Here is a 20,785-nt window from a genome sequence, read left to right as displayed (position 1 = left end):
TTCGTTCTTTTCGTTAATAGAACGATAGAAAGAGTAAATATATATCCTTAAGGAAGGAAGTTAATTCAGGAACTCTTTAAATCTTCGTGATTTCCTCATAAATCGCGGAAGATACAGAATTCCTGTTCATCACTAGGGTTTACGGAAGGAAGTAGATATTTCCTATCCGCCATCATACCCAAACGTCGATGAGATTCTTATTAAGAAAAACTCCCCAAAGCTCTTGCCCCCTCAAAACGAGGGAAGAGCATGGATGAAGAGAGAGTCTGCATTGAGAGGAACTGCTAACACAGGAGTCTTCTGAATAATGAAAAGGGGCTTCTCTTAGTATCAGAATCCTTCTGACAAAAGCACGGCCGCCTGTGCGACCATCTTGACACTTTTGCCAGGGGAAAGTTGCTCAAGTTAAAAAACTCAAAGAGGAGTCTCGCGACTGACCTCTCTCTCAAAATGAAGAAATTTTGGAAAATTCTGACGCCTGGCGTCTGGATCCTTGCACCTAGCGCCTGGCGTCTGGATAGTTCCGCGCGCCTGGAATGTTCCGCACACTAGAAAGGAGACTCGCTCCTGGAACGTTCGCCCTGATAGATCCGAGCGCCTCTAGTCTTGTTATACGAGCCTCTTGCCAGTAAACGTTCCATGGAAGCATCCTTCTGATTGCCACTCTACTATAAGGCTCCTCAGTCTAGCCGTCTGTTTTCTCTTTGAAGGCGCCTTGCGCCAAGAAAAAAGTTCTGGAACGCGGCTCGCGCTCAGTTGCTAGAACGTGGCTCGCGCTAGTCTGTTGGAACGCGGCTCGCGCTAGTCTGTTTGGAGCGCGGCTCGCTGCTGGCTGTTGGAACGTGGCTTCCGCGCTAGTTTGCTGGCTGGCTCTCAGCCTCTCGTTCAGTGTTCTCTTAGTTTTCAGAGAACGAGCCAGATCGTCCGAACTCCAAACATGTACATTCTTCGTCTTTTCGGATGTAAGATGAAGAAACGTAAAAAGAGACGCACTTTTAAAGGATGCCTTTCCAATGGCTATTTCCTGGCAGTCTGGGACGTTTTACAGATCCTGGCCGAGGGAACGCCGGATCGGTGGGGATTCTCCATAACCTCCGTAAGGCTTTCGACTTTCCTTCTCCTCTGGGCTTGTGAGCTTGGAAGAGGTCTAGCCTGAGAGCGAGACAGAGCCGATCAGACGACCCTCTACTAATTAGGACGCCTTTCCAATGGCGAACTTGGCAGTCTGGGACGTTCTACAGATCCTGCCGAGGGAACGCCTGATCGGTGGGGATTCTCCATAACCTCTGTAAGGCTTTCAACTTTCCTTCTCCTCTGGGTATGTGAGCTTGGAAGAGGTCTTACCTTTCAATAGCTCGTATTTTGAGCTACATTCCTTTGTCTTCAAATTGCAATATGAATTTGAAGATTCTGTGAAGTAAGAAGGAGATGAGGATACAACACTAACTGGTATATTGTTAATGCTCTAACTGCTTGTTAGTACGAGAGCTATAAAACTTCTAAAGGAAGCGTAACTAATTCTATTCCTGACTTCCTCAAGAAGGAAGTTAGCTCAATCAATTCTAACATTTACTACACGTTATTATGAATAAATATTAAAATTTTCCTTCTTGCAAACTATGTGAGTGTCTACCAAAAAAGTTCGGTAGTTACACGTAAACAATTCTTCGAAATTTTCGAAGCCAAAGTTATTAAAACAAATTAATATGCGTATGCCGAACCAAAGTTCCAGTTACTTCCTGCAAAAGATAGCCCAGAAGATCGATGGCGATGAAATAAAAAAATGAAGTTTTTATTGTAAAACTAATATTGTAATACCTACCTGAACACCTGAACTAGCCCTGGTCACTTGCCAGCCCGAACCATCATTTATTAAAAATTTACCAAATCTTTGGTTAAAATAAACGATCAGTGTTGCCAATCTCCTGGCAAACACCCTCGTTACCCAGTTACCAGCCCACCGCTAGTAGCCCTGCCTCACGGGCCGGTCACACCTGCCCTCTCAAGTCAATCATAACTCAATAACTCTGTATGAGAGGGGAGGAGGGTGGGAATCATTCAGGTGTTCAGGTAGGTATTACAATATTAGTTTTTACAATAAAACTTCATATTGCAATACACCCCTGAACACCTGAACTAGCCCGATTAACAACATTAATTTGGAGGTGGGGAATCAAATCTGCCCGGCCCTTCCACTGTACTAGTTGTCAGTCAATATAATTGAGTACGCGAGTCAGTCTCAAGTTCATTTGTCACTCGTCCAAGCTAATCTCCCATGTGTGGCCTTCTAGGCCTGCCATATGTGGAGGGAAAAACTCCCTGCACCTCTACCCTAAGGTCAAAACTCATTGAGTGCGGAAGGGATACAAACCTGTTTCCTCTCGCTGGTATGTGCCTCACCTGAGTAGAGGAAAAACTGAAGACCTCCCATGTGGCTCTCGGCCTCTCATGTATGGAGGGAATCTGAAGACCTCCATGTGGCTCTCGGCCTCTCATGTATGGAGGGAATCTGAAGACCTCCCATGTGGCTCGTCGGCCTCCTCATGTATGGAGGGAACCTGAAGACCTCCCATGTGGCCTTAGGCCTCTCATGTACGGAGGAGACAACGGTGTCGTCGATCGTAGTGATGTCCTCTCTTGTAGTGTTGTACCTGCCTGTCTGTACTCTGCCTGGTTGGCACTTGGAAGAATACCCTCAGATAGACCCAGCCATGTTCTTTCCTATCTTTCCTAATACTTAAAATCCTCTTGTGATATATCATAGATGCATGAATACCTTATACATATTCCGAATATTCGCTCCTACTCTAATACTAACTCAGACAGCAAGATTGTTGGGTTTAAAAATAGAATTTAGGCCAAAGGCCGAGTATTGGGACCTATGAGGTCAGTCAGCGCTGAAGGGAAATTGAGAAAGTTTGAAAAGGTGTGAAAGGAAGAAAAACCTCTGTTGCACAATGAGTCCAGTGTTAGGAGAGCGTGGAAAATAGGATGAGAGAATATGGAGAGAATATGAAATCAGAAAAGTGAGAGAGAGAGAGAGAGAGAGAGAAACACAATCGTCTAGGATAAAGAGAGAATATAAAATCAGGGAAAAGAGAGAAGAGAGAGAAAGAGGAGAGAGATAGAGAGAGATGAGAAGAGATGAGACGAGAGAGAGAGAGAGAGGAGAGAGAGAGAGAGAGATACGATCGTCTAATATCTCCACCTCCGCAAATTGCAGCAAGTTAAAATAAAAGGGTATTATCTTAACGATAATACTCGTATAACTCCGTACAGCTATGAACAACCGAACGAGAACTTGTTGCTAATGCGATCGACTCCTATAACAACATCACTTTATTGTATTGATCAGCGTGTGACAGTAATCGAATCCGATAGCAACATCCGTTATTGTATTCATCCGCGTGGGACGGTAATTACTGTATTCATGTTATAAATGCAGCTGAAGCTAATAAGGCAAAATTACGTTCATCAGCAACCTGGACAGAAGTCCCGAGCTTATGTATGAATTCCAACGCAGCCGTGGTAAAAGAAACTAATAGCATGAAAGAGCTCATTACTGTTGTTTTCACACAGACAAAGGATTAATAACGTATATAAAGTGTAAGGTTCGTAATACCTATGAAAACGAGTGAAAAACGAACGGAATCCTAAATTTAACGCCATCTAACCCGATGGAAAAACTAGCTTCCAATGAGACGTATCAGTCAAATTTTGGTCTTAAATTACATCGTAAGACGAACAGTATGACTTCGTTACATAAGTCAAGTATCCAGATATTCATTAATATGCTAACTAAGGACAAAAACATTAGCCGAGACCAAGTGATATGGTTGAATCTGAAGCCAAGGAGAAAAAAAAAAATAGACTAGCCGGCATCCTTGTCTGTCTAAACCACACCTTACAATAGTGCTGTTTGACGACAAGCTAGTGTAATTGTAATTTAATTGAAAAGTAATAAAATAATATTTAAAGGTAATTAAATTAACTTTATTAGGCCTAATATTAATTTCAGTTGTCATTGTAATTTGATAATACGACTGGTAATAATTTGTAATTGACATAAGCTCAATGTAAATACTGACGGCAATAGTCTGTTAAACGTATGAAGACGTCATACATACAAATTCCTTATATCTGACATCTGATTATATGCACCAAGATAGATACCTCATTGACTATATTAAATGTCAACATAGTTGAAGACACGTCTCCTTTAAGACGTTTGTACAAACTTGGCATAAGTGAGAGTGTTGTTACGTTAGTCATTTTAGTCAATCAGGAGAGAATGAGATGGATACGGCGACGCAAACCCGTATTCGTCATCCGCTGATTCCAGCGTGAATGACTGCCGAGTTTAGTGTTTATACTACGCCAATATGATGATACACATAATACAATTATAATGCTTTAGTCGGACAGAATCCGATCTTCATTCTGTTCGATTACATTCATATTAATTATCCTCAGATCGGATTCTCGTTCGTTTTCAATTACACCTGTATTGAATTATCCGAAGTCAAGAATGCCTTAAGCCTACAGCGTTAGCCAATATAAAAATAACTACCGATATGTTGTACAGCGAATACTTTAGGTTAGGCTAGGCTACTGAATATGCATACGATATATCGTGAACACTAGGCTAACCGTAGTTAATTTTATTCGATTTCTCTTCATACTGAATATCGTAAGTCAATATGCATTGAACGGAGAATTAGTTGATATTAACAATTATCGTATCGTATACGTAGAGGAAAGTAACTTAAAGACGAAGGAGCATATCTGAAAGACCAACCCTGGCCTAAAAGCTTCTGATGCAAGGAACTCGAAGCAGGAAAAAGCCTAAAGATGCTCTAAGGACACTGTGCCTCTAAAAACTACTACTTTTAATAGAAACCCGACCCGAAGAAGCCTGCACTTCTCTTCCTAAACTAAACACTATGTAGCCTATTATCCCTACTCGTCTATATCTGACCTAAGTTTTATCATCCTGAGAACTTACACATCGAGGGAAGGGGAATCTGCTGCCAACACTGCTGCTCCGCGCCAGGGGGGACGGCGGATCCTGCCCTGTGGGCTTGCGGATCCCCATAACCCCCAGCACCGGTTAGGGCTGATTCTGGAACAGGCAGGGGAGCTGGAAAAGAACGATTAGTAATTTCAGTATCCCTATTGCTCGATCTATCCTCACATAATCTTGACATAAAATCGGTAACAGAGATGTCATCGAGGGAAGGGGAATCTGCTGCCAACACTGCCTGCTCCGCGCCAGGGGGGACGGCGGATCCTGCCCTGTGGGCTTGCGGATCCCCATAACCCCCAGCACGGTTAGGCTGATTCTGAACAGGCAGGGGAGCTGGAAAAGAACGATTAGTAATTTCAGTATCCCTATTGCTCGATCTATCCTCACATAATCTTGACATAAAATCGGTAACAGAGATGTCATACTCGATGTCAGCGTACTCTCAAGTCTCTTAAAGAGCACTGTCTCTAAAGGCGCTGTCACACCAGCGAAACCTCCACCGACTTCTGAATTTGACGTCGACTTTTCACGTTTTGACGACAACTTTCTGGTGTCGTCGTCACGAATTTTGAAAACGGTACCGATTGAATGCAATCCATCGCTACCGTCGACTTTATTGTTTGTTTATATCTCGGAGAGCGCGCATTTCAAGTCATCAGATGCAATATGGAGTTCTTGGTACAGTGAACAAGATTGCCAGAACAGTTTTTGGTCGAAGATATGGGGGAGAGAAGATGCTTATGGGACTATAAGCATTGTAGTTTTATGAAAAAGGGCCTTAAATGAAAAATAATTACCAAGAGATCACCATGCGACTCAGGGAAAACTTTCCTGAACTTGCTGATGTTTACACCGATAAGCATGCTATATCTTGAATATCAGATTTTTATATAGCCTAGGTCTGCTATCATTGTTTTTTTTTTGCATTAGCAATTAATATAAACAAAAATCTTTAAAATGTTTGGAGTGTTTCTCTGACTGTGGTTCTGTAAACAAGGTTAGGAATAGCCTATCTAGGATAGCCCTAGCTTATTTTTTAAAATAAAACTTTTCACGTCTTGTTAACCAGGACCGAACCCAAAGACTTTTTTTTTTATTCTATGCAGCGTCATTAAACACATGCAAGCACGGCCCACTAGTTGCTTTGTGTTATAAAGCATAGTTGTTTTATCATTCCGGGAAGTCACAGCTCAAATGGTTTGTTTACGTTTTGACGACGACAACCACGGTATGAAGAAGAACGTGTGTGACAATCAGAGTACGGAATGACGTCGACTTCTTTGGAAAGTCGACGACAAACTCAGAAAAAAGTCGACGGAAAACTCGCCAGTGTGACAGTGCCTTAAGTCTTTATCTTGATCTACGTTAGTCTCTTCCTGCCTACAGTTACTTCTTAATACGAGACCTTTCCTATGCTTGAGATACCCCTAACATCTGGTCCAAAGACCACTCCTGACATTCCAAACATCTGGTCTTTACATTATATTGAACAGGCCTACAATTTACGCATAAGGAATGACTATCGTGTCATAGGGTACTCATCCTTTTCTTGCATTGTTGGCAAAGACGATATGTTGTTGAACTTCCGCTCGTCGTTTTCTGTGATGTCGTGGCCGAGGATGCAGTAGTCGTTGTCGTATCCTGTGTTGTTTCTTCCTTTGCAGAATCAATGTCTAATGACAAGGTATTAAAAGCAATCCAACCGTAATCCAAAGGGATGCGTAATTCGTCACCAAATTCAATCAAATCAAAGGTGCAAATGAAGGCCGGGCAAGACCAAAAAGGAGTTCGCTGTGGATACATCTGTACTCCACCGCGAAACGAACATAAGTGATTGACGTGAGAGGGCAGGTGTGACCACCGGCCCGTGAGGCAGGGCTACTAGCGGTGGGCTGGTAACTGGGTAACAAGGGTGTTTGCCAGGAGATTGGCAACACTGATCGTTTATTTTAACCAAAGATTTGGTAAATTTTTAATAAATGATGGTTCGGGCTGGTAAGTGACCAGGGCTAGTTCAGGTGTTCAGGGGGTGTATTGCAATATCAAGTCAGGAGGAACTGCAAACGTTGTTTACATTCCAAGCGACAGAAAAAATATGAATAGAAAACGGGAATGGTTCCTAATCCTGCCACCCAGGGCAGGACGGTAGATCACCTGACCTACCTGCAGCGTGTGCCGCGAAATTTGAATTTCTGTCGGGGACGACGGAGTCTTAGCTATGTATATATCTGACAGGTAAGTGGATTGTATGAAAACAAAATTTAATGCAAACAAACTGAATGAAAAAGCATGAAGACAGGTAATCCCAACTCTCAAAACAAATAAAACAAAGATGAAGAGAAACATACCTATTTGCTTTAGAAAGTAACAAGGTGAACTTACATAGATTTTACACTAATTTCTAGAAACCAACAACAAAAGAAAAATGAAATGAAAGGAGAAGTAATCAAATAAAAAATGGGCAAAATCAAGAAACCATGTGAACTTACAACAGGTCACCCAACAGTTTGTCACTGGGAACCTCCAGGAATTAGAAACATTGGTGCCAATTATCAAAGCAAAAGCTTCTTCACTTTTCTTGTTACGGATGAAGTGTCTGGTATTTGTGCAGACAAATGAACATGCTACATAAAGGTAATGGGTTCATGTACAGACTAATCTTTATTAAACAAATTACATATAATTACATGTTATATTATGTTATACTAGTTAAGATAGTCAGATAATTTAGGATTTTAAGCAAGCCTTAAAATTAACTTCTAAGAGTACCAAACTGAACAGGGAAATATCGATACATACCAGGTCCATAAAATTTCCTTCCTCTGGTAGCATCAAATATTTTTGAGTTAACTGCAACACATACTCGTCCATGTTCACCAGTGCCGTCGTATTGTTTAAGTTGTTCAAGAGTCATATCCTGCCTTTTCATTTTCGGTATGGGAGGTTCAACAGGGCCAGATGCTATAAATGACAATGAATCATGAAAATAAATTATCAGTAAATGAATACCTTAACTAGTGCTAACAATCCATACTTAAAAGTGATTGCTCCAAATTTCGCGTAACTACATTTACATAACTCTCAATTTACCATCTACCTATGACTGAAACCTTAAGTGTTACAGTAACAATTAATGCATCAAACAGAACAGAGTGTCTAATTTTTGCTCACACTACATATGTTTGATGATAAGAGCACATTATCTACTTAAGTTACTGTAACACCCCTCTAATATCACGTATCTTTAGCAATTATTCATAGGAATACAAAACAGCTCTTTCTGTATGAATATACCTTAATGTGAGCTGGAACTGGTCATTGAAACTTGGGAACTTTGGCATGGAAAACATTTGGGAAACCATGACAACCCACGTAGAGGAAATCAAGACAATAGAACGCTAATTCTGATTAATTCTTAAGTACAGTACTAATAGGTTCAGAATAAGCTCTACCTTAATGCACCGGCAGTGGGGACCCCTTTAAAAAGAAGAGTAAATAAGCACATCTTAAAAGTACATTGATTGCTCAGTATCTGGTCTAACTTCAGCAGATCCTTCAATCTTGATGATCGACAGGAGGATAAAGGGAAGATTATCCTAGTCAGCTCACATATATACCCCCAGAATTATAATAAGCTAAAGGTTGTCCACCTACACCAGACCCCCATTACCTCACATACTGAAAAAGGTCCTCTGGCAAGCTAAGGGCACTCTCACACCCTTGACTTCCATTGTCTTAAGCTCATTTGATCACCTCATGGAGCAACACTCCAGTCTCAGAGGGCAGATCCTTTTCAAATAGTATCTAACAGAAAGTACCAGGAATATGAACTTCTTGTCCAGGTCACAGCCAACATCACCACATATAGGGGGTGGCAAATGTTTGGAAGTAATTTTGCAGCACCATCAAACCTATTTAGAGCATATTTAGTTAATTTAGAGGATGGGAGAGGCTCCACCCTTGGCTCAAGTCTGTAAACCCTGTGGGACACAGAGTCCTGGAACAATGTCACTTCAGAGAAATCAGGCAATTTTCTAGTGCAGACCTTGATAAGCCTCCAAAAAGCTGATGACAAAACCTGTTCCTCTCCCAAATCAGTCAAACTCAGAAGCCTAAGGATTCTCTGAGGGAATCACTAGAAGAAAGGGGGTGGCAACAGTAGGACCCCCAACTCAATAGGTCAAATAAAGTCTCCCTTAGAGCAAAACTTGCCCAATGCAAAATGATCTGGCACCCACTTGCACCTTAGCACTAGATGAACCTGCCTCATCAGGGAAGGCACCAAGCATCAGCTGTAGAGGAGAACAGGAATGAACCATCAGTATCTCAGGAGACTACAGTCATGAATGCTGCACATGAACACTCCTAGAACTCCTGTGAGGGTTTTGAGGAGCAACATCAAAGAATGAGAATTAAAGTGCAAAGCCTTAGCGTGATGTAGCACCAAAGACAGCAATCCAGAAAGAGCAGACAGAATATACTCATACAATCAAGCCCTGCTGTGCAAATAAACTTCCTGCATACTGGACAAATGTCGTATAAGCTGACTGGCAGAACCAGAACATCTGGGAGACCAAGAAGGAGAATTAGTAGGACTTAGTAGGACTCACACGACACCCTTCAAGGGAGACACACACAATTAGATCTTGAACAAGCATGCTGGTCTACAATTAAATCACCAACACTTTGCCTAGCTGAGCCCCCTTGGATCTTGCCAAACACATCCTTTGAGCACCAGCTTCTATGCAATTTGTACCAGGTTGGTCAGAGGAAGGAGACAACAAGCACATATGTCACAACAGTTGTTACTCTCTTTTACCTAACATATCCTATATGGTTTTGTCATTATCTTCCATAGTGGTCATCCTACATAATAAAATCAACTTAGCTTCAAACCAGAACCCAAAAAAGGTCCAAATATGACAAATTTTCTAAGACAATTTGTATTTTTCATAGCTACAAACCAGAGGTCTTAACAATAGGATAATTGAAAAAGAAACCCACAAAATCATTTTGTAACTTGTTTACTTCTAAGTATTTACATTTAATTTTACTCTACACTAGTACTTTCAGACCCTATCTGTGGCCCATTTTCAAGAGATGTTTGGATGTCAGGCTGGGTCAAGGCCCAGCAGTCTTCTGGAACTTCTTGTTGAGCTGTCATTTATGTGATGGCTGTTCTGGTTTCCTTGAGAGTTGCCAATCCCCTCTTGTTGCTCTGATATCCTGAGCTGATGGTCAATGGTATTAACCCTTATGGTAAGGGAGTGGTCACCAAAAGTCTGTTGGGCAGAAAACCTAATCTCCAGGTCAGCAGGGTCAATCTTAGCTTCTTTTAATATCAAAGCTCAGCTTATGGGATCTTCTGAGGTAAAACCTTTGTTTCCTTCTATTACTTTAATCTCTCTGATAAGTGCACCTTCTACTACCCTCCTGTGACTAATTTTGTTGCTTTTGTATATAAGCCTACTGTTCTTGAAATCCATCCTATGGTCATTTTCCCAACAATGCCTAGCTATAGTACTCCCCTGAGAGTTAAACTGTACTGCCCTTCTATGTTCTTGGATTCTAGTCCTTATTCCCCTACCTGATTCCCCCACATATCTGTCTCCACAACTGTTGCAATTGATTATTGTTTGTTTGTTTGTTTGCATGGTGCTTTTACGTTGCATGGAACCAGTGGTTATTCAGCAACGGGACCAACGGCTTTACGTGACTTCCGAACCACGTCGAGAGTGAACTTCTATCACCAGAAATACACATCTCTCACTCCTCAATGTGCAATTGATTATGTATACCCCCGCTACATCATCTGTATTACTGTCTTCTCCTTCCAATTTATCTTTACATACTTTGTTTTTACGGTATTATCAAAGGTATATACAAATTTATATTTACTTTCTTTCATTTTTGAAGTGATTTGTTTCATTTTAGGCATAAAAGGGAGGGCAACTTTTTTCTTTGTTTTCTTTATTCCATGTACTCTCTACATTTGCTCTGTAAAATTTTTTCTAGCTTTGTTGAGTGCCCTTTTTCTGAACCATTCCGGGTATGCTAATGCATCGAAACTTTTATCGATGTAATTTATTTCTTGCTCTATCTTGCAAGGGTCACACGTTCTCATTGCCCTAAGAAATAAACCTGTTAGAACCCCTATTTTTATATCATGACTGTGTAAAGAGAAGAAATGAATATACGAGTTTGTATGTGTGGGCTTTCTATATGTGCTGAATTCATATCCTGTTCTTTTCTTTTCTAATGAGTATGTCTAAAAAGGGCAGTTTATTATTGTTACTTTTCTCTAAAGTGAACTGGATATTATTATCAATCTTATTGAGTTTGTCTAAGAACAGTTTCTATTTCATTTTCATCACCTTGCAGAATAGCAAAAATATCATCCACATATCTCCACCACCCTTGCAGTTTTAAGTTAGGGACATTAACATTAGGAGCTAGATTAGTTTCGAAATATTCCATATAGATGTTAGCGAGTATAGGTGATAATGAGGACCCCATAGCTAATCCATATTTCTGTTTGTAAACTTGTCCCTCAAACGTGAAATAAGTATCACTGACACACAATTTAATCAACTCCAGGCAGACGCCTATTTCGATGTTTGGATTGAAAATACCCTCATTATGTTTAGTCTGAAGGAATTCTAATACTTTATCTAAGGGGACATTGGTGAATAATGCTACTACATCAAAACTAACCATGTTTCCCTTTATATTCTTTTTCTTAACTTTGTCTATGAAATCTACTGAATGTTTAATATGGGATTCTGAAAATATACCTAAGTATATTCCTAGTCCTCCAGCTAAGTTTTTTGCTAAAGGGAGATTTCCTACTAGAAACAATAGGGCATAGTGGGGGCACCCCTCCTTGTGTATTTTGGGGCTGCCATATATAGTATATGCAAGTTCAGGTAATTTACTTGAGAATAATTTACAGCATAGCATGTCCTTCCCATTACCTAGTCTACTGATTTTCTTCTTCACATTCTGATTAAAGGATTTCTGAAGCTTTTGGATTGTTGGAGGATTCTCAAGTGAACCTGTCATTGTGCACAGAGGGATTATGGGTCTTGGCCACGAATTCCCAAACAAATTCGAAGGACACCGACCCCCAACCCCTGGTGTGCTTCACATCATAGCTAAGACCGTGGAGCTCTCCTACCCTCTTGGAAGATGCCAAGGCCAGAATGAAAACTGTCTTGAGCGTCATGTTCTTCTCAGATGAGCGACACAAGGGCTCATATGGACTCTTAGTGAATCTCTTGAAAACCAAAGAAACATGCCGGCGTTTGAGGCTTGAGCTCCCTAGGAGAACTAGCAAGGAAAGTTCCTAGGATGAGGAGATGTCAATACCTTTAAGGCGTAACACCAAACTCAAGGCCGCCCTGTAGCCTCTAATGGCAGAAACGGAAAAACGTTTCTAGTCTCTGAGGAAGGTTTGTGTGGAGAAAAAACCCTGTTTACGACACCAATCACAGTAGATTGCCCATTTGCATTGTTAAACCACTGAGGTCAACTTTCTGAGGATTGCTGGACATTATGCCCGGCTGTTCTCTGAGAAAAGCCTCTCGCTCGGAGGAGATACTTGATAGCCTCCAACTGTGAGAGACAGGGATTCTACTGACTGTGGAACCTTTTCGCATGCGGCTGACACAGGAGATGCTGCCAAGGGGGAATTTCCCTCGGAACCTCTAACAACGACGACAGCAAATCTGGGAACCATTCCGCCTGAGGTCACAGAGGGGCTACCAAAGTCATCCTGAAACCCTGTTAACTCATTAGCCTGTTCAGAACTTAACGGATCAAACAAAACGGAGGGAAGGCATACATCTCCAGGTTGTCCTAGGGATGTTGGAATGCGTCCTCTGCTAACGCTAAAGGATCTGGGACCACTGAACAGAATATCTCCAGCTTCCTGTTGAAGCGAGTCGCAAAAAGGTCCAGCATGGGTCTCCCCCAAACCTGGAAGAGTTTGTCTGCTACCACTTGATGAAAGGACCACACTGTGCCAAGGATCTGATTCCGACGACTGAGTTTGTCTGCGACCACATTCCGTTTGCCTAGGATATACCTGGCTGAGAGCTCTACCGAATTGCTGACCGCCCACTGGTGAACCTCGACGGTCAAGGCATGAAGTTAACGAGAAACCAGACCTCCCTGCTTGTTCACATAGGCTGCCACCGTGGTGTTGTCCGACATGAGAATGACAGAATGACCCTCTACCTTCTCCCAAAACTCCTTCAGACCCAGGAAAGCCGCCCTCAACTCCAAGACATTAATATGTTGCTGTTTGTCCTCAAAACTCAAAATGCCTGATGCAATGAGCCCCCCAACCTGCAAGGGAGGCATCTGAGAACAGAAGGAAGTCTGGTGAAAGAGAACGCAGAAGGACACCCTTCGAAAGATTCCGGTCATCCAACCACTTCCAGAGACAGGAACCTTTAACAGGGGTGAGTCCCCCACCGGAGACCAGAATTCTCCCAGTCTCCACTGCAGACACTGAAGATGCAGACGCCCATGAGGGACCAGCTTCTCCTGGGAAGACAACACTCCCAGAAGAACCTGCCACTGATGAGCCGACTGATCTGCTTCCAACAGGAAGTCGCGTGTCACCACTCGCAACTTCTCCAACCTCTGATCCGACGGAAAAACTTTTGCAACTGTCGTATCGATGACCATGCCCAGGTGGAGAATCCTTTGACTGGGTACGAGGTTCAACTTTTCCCGGTTGACTACGATGCCCAGTTCTAGACAGAACCGAAGTAGACGATCCCTGTCCTGCAGCAGCTTTTCCCTGGAAACTGCCAAGACCAACCAATCATCGAGGTACCTCAGCAAACAGATCCCCTGAGCATGGGCCCATCTTGACACGAGAGAGAAGACCCTTGTGAACACTTGAGGGGCTGTTGTCAGCCCAAAGCATAGGACTTTAAACTCGAAGACCTTGTCCCCAAGAGAGAAGCGAAGGAACTTCCTGGACGTCGGATGAATAGGTATTTGGAAGTATGTGTCCCTTAAGTCTATCGACAGCATGAAGTTGCCTTCCCTCACGGCTGCCAACACTGAATGCGCAGTCTCCATCTTGAACCGTGTCTTCCTGATGAAGTGATTCAAGGTGGATAAGTCGATCACAGGTCTCCATCCTCCCGACGCCTTGGGCACCAAGATGATGTGACTGTAAAACCCTGGAGACGGACGCACCACTTCCTCTATCGCATCCTTGTCTAGCATCTTCTGCACTTCCTCCTGAAGAGCCAAGAACTTCAGAGAATCTGGAGGATATGCCTTCCTGAGCTGCGGCTTGTCCGACAGAGGAGGAGAGAAGTCGAATGGCAGTATGTACCATACCTGAAGGACATCTACCAAACACTTCTCCACCCCATAACTCTGCCACTTGGCCCAATGGCCCGCCAGGCAACCACCCCTACCCTTGGCGCAGGAGAGGGAGAGGTGCCTAACCTACTGACAGCACCCTTTACCTCTGCCCCTTGGGCCCCTTCTTGGCTTAAAGGAACGAGAGCGAAAGGGACGTTGGTCCTCTGACCTAGGCTAAGTCGAATGGGAAGGCCCTGCCGAAATCGAACTCCTCGACGGCCTACCAGGCAATGATCTTCTTAACTGCTGCTGGACAGGGGGAGGAGGATGAGCCAGACATCTCCGAGGACGAGACTCCAACTTAGACACTGCCTGGTGCACCAGTCTGTCTTTGGTGTCAGCCCAGCGCTGGTCTATCGTATTTTCCAGCTCAGTCCGAGGAGGAGGCAAACAGCAGAAGGACTCTGTGTTCTCCAACACATCAATCGGATCACAATCCTAGATAAAGCCGCGTCTCTTTTAATCAGAAGGTTAGCCCATAAATTAACACTGAGGTGAACCATACACAAAAACACCTTGCCTCTGGACTGCAACAGACTTGCAAGCGAGGATGCACTCACCAACCCTTCTGGGAACCTGTCAGAAGCTATCTTGGCAATGACCATAGACCAGAAGTCCAGCGAAGAAACTGTCTGCAACATGGAGGCTGCCGTAGATTCCAATTGTGGCGGGATTACAAGCTTTTGAGAAAGCAGCAAATCTCCCCCACATAAACTTAACCTGTCTGGCTACCAAACCCACCCTCAATCACACTTTCCTCTTAACACTACAAAATACAGCAGGACAATTGACCCATACTTACATACAGAACAAAAAAACACAAACAGGTACTCACCTCTGGCTTCTGATACTAAGGGCTAGGCTGTGCTGTCCACTGGATATAGGCTATAGGCTAGTCGACACACAACCACCGCCGACAACCACACACAACTTTTGGAGATGTTGTCAAATATAAACTATCATTACTCCTCCATACAATGCTGAGGCATCCTGTGGAGACAAGGACGGAGCTACCGACCTCCCTGCTCCAAAGTCAATCCCGGCTTCAGGCGAATGACGTCCAGGTTAAGATGGCGCAACATCAAAAACACAGTTCGTAGCATAGTATTTCCTATGTCTCATGAGAGGCGGGGGTGGTAGCTTGGCAGAGCCCCTAGAGCAAAGCAAACCGTCCCGGTACGAAAAAGAGGCATTAACCTCACGTAAGACAGACTGGACGTGCCCTAATCTGTCTGTCTGGGCTGGGTCCACACGCCGGCTTCCGCGACGAACCCACTACAACACTAGGAAGATCACTACGCACTCCTCCAACTGATGACTCTTTAACATGTCAGCGAATGGTCACGGGTGTGGCAGACGTACGAACTTGAGTTGGAGAGGAATCCCAAACACTCGAGATCGAAAGAGAATTACCCAGAGTCGAAATCCTGGAAACACCAGGAAGAGGGGCAGGCAAACACTCCTGCTGCACCAACTCCGCGCTCACCACCTTAGATCTCTTAACAGGCGCCTTAAAATCCTTACGCCGACGAATAGGCCTAGAGAAGTAGGATCGCTTGCATCATGTACACGGACAGGGAAGGTTGCAACATGCTCGCGATTTGCATGGACAGGGGAGGTTGCAACACGCTCGCGATGTGCACGGACGGGGGAGATTGCAATACGCTCGCGATTCGATGCAGAGGACGAAGCAACCACTGCAGATTGCACAAGAGAAGATACACTAACACTCTCCGAAACACCAACACTCTCAAGAACACGGCTGTGTTGTTCCTCCCTCCTAGCCTTCCGATGCTTGATATGCCGACGTGGTGTAGAGGGGGAAGTAGGAGAGGATGACAGCACTGGTTTCATACGCGATCTCTTTGCAGGAGGCGGGGACGATGCAACATATTTCCTTCCAGTCCTCCCAGCCAACAAGGCAGCCAACTTATCATCCAAAACAGAGTCCAACCTCTATGCACAACCTGGCTTAAAGCCTCAGACGAATCAGAAAGAGAAGGCTCTTATTACATGGGAGATGCACCGAACTGGACAGCAGAGATGACGTTACGGCTGAGAGAGGCACTGCAGAGGAGATGACTGGGGGTGACGTCAGAAGTGGTGATGACGTCACGGCTTTCCCTCGGTCCCAAGAGAAAGCAGACTGGCGGAGGAATACAAAACGACTGATCCCATGACATCATTAACTAGGCTGACGCCACGGCTTCCCTCCGACTCGAAGAAGCGGCAACAGTCGCTGGCTGAGCAATACAAGATGGCTGACCTCAGCTACCCACGAAGACAAGGCCAAGAGGAGGGGGAGGGCCTGGCCAGCCTAAGGAGGGGGGTAGCGAGCCTCCACCAAGTGTGCTAGCAACCCCTCCAAGGACGGGGGACCCCCTAGCCCAAGCATCTTCCAAATCGCCGCCATCTTGGACACCTCTGACTCTGGAATAAATGAGAACAAGAAGGGGTGACATTACAAAAATCAGCCTGAGGGCCACCCAATACTTCCAACAACGAATCAATGGAAGAAAAGGAAGGAGACACAGGAACAATGCTACTATGGGGTGTGAGCACTACAGGAGACGAAGCATTGGGAAGAGGCGAAAAACCTTCCCATGAAGGAAGAGTCAAAACCTTCTGATGCTGTCTCTTTCTATAAAATGACTTCCACTGCTCTTTAGGCCATGCACGGTATTCCATGCAAGGATTTGTTAGTACAAAAATTAGAGTGGCACCTGCTACACCTGCTACACTTGGGGATCAGTCGCCGCCGAAGCCAAATAACAAAAACCTGGAATTCCGGGGCACACATGTTGACGAGGCCAAAAAGAAGCAGAAAAAGCCACAATAACAGCCACACACACACATACACATAATAAACACAAACGTAACAGGCAATGAACCGGGTAAAGGCCGAGAGGGGTCGACCACGACTCTCGCCCAGGCGGTTAAGAGAAAGACTGGTGCAGTGGTGTAGGTGCGTGGTCTTTGACCACTCCCTCTTCACCCGATTTACGCATGCGTTGCCAGATATCACAAGATTCCTTACTTACATCTGCGTTTTAACAAGATCCAGCTAGGTGCTAGAAATTATCCCATTGTTAAGACCAAAAGTTTATTCGCATATGAACAAATATCTTTGCAAAATGACAACAGAGAAAAACTGAACGAAAAACAAGACCCTCGAAGCAATGGTTGATTGACCAAAAAGGGATGGGTCAAAGATGGTTTAAACTTAATGATCCTATTAACTTTATTTCACACTCCATTGCATTTCAGCCAGATTCAGGAAATACTACAGCTATCATAATAGGGAGATTAAATTTATTTGAAAAACTATCCGTATAAACAAGATCATTGCACGCTCTCTAAGACTGTTTGAGACACAAGTAGATAATTCAAATTCATAAAAACATTAAGACATGGAGGCATACTTAATGAATAGCTCCCTTCCCAAAATGTGACTATTTCATTAGTGGGCAATCATACATTAACATGAGCTGCCAAAATAGTATATCAACAACCATGCACAGATACTGCTTCTGTAATGGAACTTCATAAAAATTAAATCTGCTACATGACATGGTTTATGCAAGCACAGAAGTGACGGGCTTGCCAAACACCCAAAAACCCACTGAGCTCACATAGCAGCTGCAACTTAAGTTACAAGAACAGTAAAAAGCCTGGAGAATACTTTAGTGGGCTGATCATTCCCCACATAATGTTAACAGATGGGCCTGCATGAAAACTCATAAATAACCTATAACTTTTACTTGAGCTCCATCGCACAGAGAAGCAAGGAGCCCTCCACGTAAATCCAGGAGGATCTCCCAGCAGAGAGACTCCTCACCATCAGTTTTCATGGTCTATTGGCCAGAACAGGAAATGAAAAGAACTCATAAAGATAGACGTCAGGTGAAATGTCAGACCCTTGTTCCTTTCTCCTATCAGGCAGCCTCTTATTTAACCCCCTAGCAGGGATCCAATGCCAAAGCAAGCACAAAAACTCGGAGGGAGAATTCCTAGTAGTTTACCCCATGGCTAGCCAGGAAAAACTCCAGCAACTATCCACTCTACAAAAAGTAGAATCACATGATGTTGTAAAGGCACAAACAACAAGGACACTGGAGGTCAGGCCCTAAAGTCCACAATCATCATCCTGGAAATCAGACAATAGGTAGGTACCTTAGCTACTAATAAGTGCAGACTCCACTACTCTCATAACACCTACAGAAATGAACAATTCAGGTTTCACTACAACTGAAGTTTCTCAAGCATATAAAAACAATGTTTTGCAGTAAAGACAAGGTTAATACATAGCATAGGTATACCTAATAGTAAGCACCTACTAGTGCTATAGCCTATATCCAACTGTATGATAACTGTTGGTTACTAGCATGGCAAACCTGAAGACGTCATACAGGACCTTTAGGTATAAGGAGAAACTACCTAGGTAGAAGTTTACCAAGTAGAGGGGAAAAAATTACAAATAATTCTGATTGCTAAACAAATAAAAATAGGATATAACTAGGTAGCTGTCACCAAAGAGTACTAACTTCCATAAGAACAAATGGAAGCATTACCTAATAGGCTACTAGGCTAGTATAGGAAATGGTATAGGATGCTAACCTGCAATCAAATAATGACCTGTAGTCTAAAATAGGTAATAGGTAGGCTATCTAGATATATACTACTAGTAATTTTCTGATCCAGCCTAACAACTTTTCCTGCAGACTGCAGCCTGTACCTAAGGTAGGACCTAGGGCTTACCTAAGCCTGACAGCGACTCTCACAGAATAATTATTATAATTATATGCACGTACAGTCATGTGCTAAATTTCATCCGCTGACAACTGCCACTACATTATAATAAAAAAAAGTTAAGAAAAACTTGGCTACTGCACAGGAAAGGAGAAAAAAAAGGAAGGGGTCCTTTCTGACAGGACCGATCCCCCAAAACAACCCTCAGCGTTCTCGTACCTTTATCATTGCCATCAGAAGACCGTAGGATTTTATAAAGGAGAACGACACAGATTCCAAGAAGGGCGATATTCACCGGGGAAGTAAAGATTTCTACGAGGAGAGATCCCACGAACGACTCGTCCCCAGGTCCAGGTTCTTTGCTTTCGTCCGCCATGATAGCAGCCTTAGTGAATGAATAAATATATCGCTTCTACTTCCTGCTGTAGGTTGGTAAACGTTACGGCGGTGTCTCGGCGCCGCTGCTCCCCTGAGAAACAATACACTTTTTTGGGGCTTCTTCCAGGCAAACTTCAGCACGAAACTATAAAACCTTCGATTTAAAACAGAATGTAGTCGATGTCGATTAGTATAAATTGAGATTAATTGAAGGTATAATTTTGATACAAATATGAACACGGAGTAATTTCTTTCCTCAAGAAAAGCGAAAGCGATCGACGTCGTGTGTGTGTGTGTGTGTGTTAAACTAAAATAGAGTGTGATCAATATAAAAACCTTATAAAATTAGATCAAAAGAAAATATAATTTTGATATAAATGTTTATAAGAATGATTTTTTCCTCGAGAAAAGCGAAAGCGATCGACGTCGTGCTGCCGAGGGAATGCAGGAAATACAACTTGTGTCTGAGTTCTGTACACTGTCACCCCGGCCAACACCAATTTAGTTGATCTTTGTATCATGGCCATATCTTACGACTGATGATAAAATCATTACAGGGCATATCTTATAACAGATAAGCAACAAAATTTGCCACTATCGTTATACCGGTTAAGCCTACTATATATTCTCTCTCTCTCTCTCTCTCTCTCTCTCTCTCTCTCTCTCTCTCTCTCTCTCTCTCTCTCTCTCTCTCTCTCTCTCTCTCTCTCTCATCAACAGTTGTGTTGAAATTAATGTTGGTAACTGATTGCACTCAGGAGTTTTTTTTTAAGATCACTCATATTCTTATCATATTAGGAGTTGAGATATGGCCTAGCAACAAATGCGGTACATTTCAGGCAACTGTGAAATTATCTCTCCTCATCAGAGAGGATAAATACGTAACTTGCTGACCCACTCCCCCTCCAGCACACACACACAAAAAAACCTAAGACGTCCTTCACCAAAGACGTATTTTATTTTATTTTCATTTTATTTATTCATGTTTCAAGCATACATCGAGTAAAACTGCTGGATGGAATCATCTATAGATCATCCCTGGGGAGGGCTGTACCTAAAACCAAACAAATGAAAATAAATGAAAGGTGCTAATGTGTGCACAGGTGTGTTTGCATGCTCCTATGTGAGGTGTGTGTGTGTGTGTGTGTATGTGTGTGTGTGTGTGTGTATTTAGAAAGAAAGCGTGTGGGTGTACTACGGATTCACTTTTACTTCAGAGTCGTTTCTCCTGGTACATGGAGA

General features: G+C 43.2%; 1 protein-coding gene across 3 annotated transcripts in view; it reads right to left on the bottom strand.

Annotated features, from left to right (window-relative positions):
* LOC135212613 (membrane-associated progesterone receptor component 1-like) overlaps positions 1 to 20,014 on the bottom strand; it is a 168,736-nt gene extending 148,722 nt beyond the window's left edge. Inside the window, exons 1-3 of one of the 3 annotated variants that reach the window (XM_064246189.1) lie at positions 19,880 to 20,012; positions 19,385 to 19,634; positions 7,826 to 7,987 (exon numbers count right to left, since the gene is read on the bottom strand). In XM_064246189.1, the coding sequence (XP_064102259.1) occupies positions 7,826 to 7,987; positions 19,385 to 19,541 (319 nt within the window). In that variant the 5' untranslated portion in view covers positions 19,542 to 19,634; positions 19,880 to 20,012. Of the gene's footprint in view, positions 1 to 7,825; positions 7,988 to 19,384 lie in introns of all 3 variants that reach the window. The other 2 variants (XM_064246190.1, XM_064246188.1) reach the window with 2 other exon arrangements.
* Between the last annotated feature and the right edge of the window lie 771 nt (positions 20,015 to 20,785).

Source organism: Macrobrachium nipponense, chromosome 41 (assembly GCF_015104395.2).
Source record: "Macrobrachium nipponense isolate FS-2020 chromosome 41, ASM1510439v2, whole genome shotgun sequence".
Lineage (NCBI taxonomy): Eukaryota > Metazoa > Arthropoda > Malacostraca > Decapoda > Palaemonidae > Macrobrachium > Macrobrachium nipponense.
This window is presented reverse-complemented; position numbering and strand designations above follow the sequence as displayed.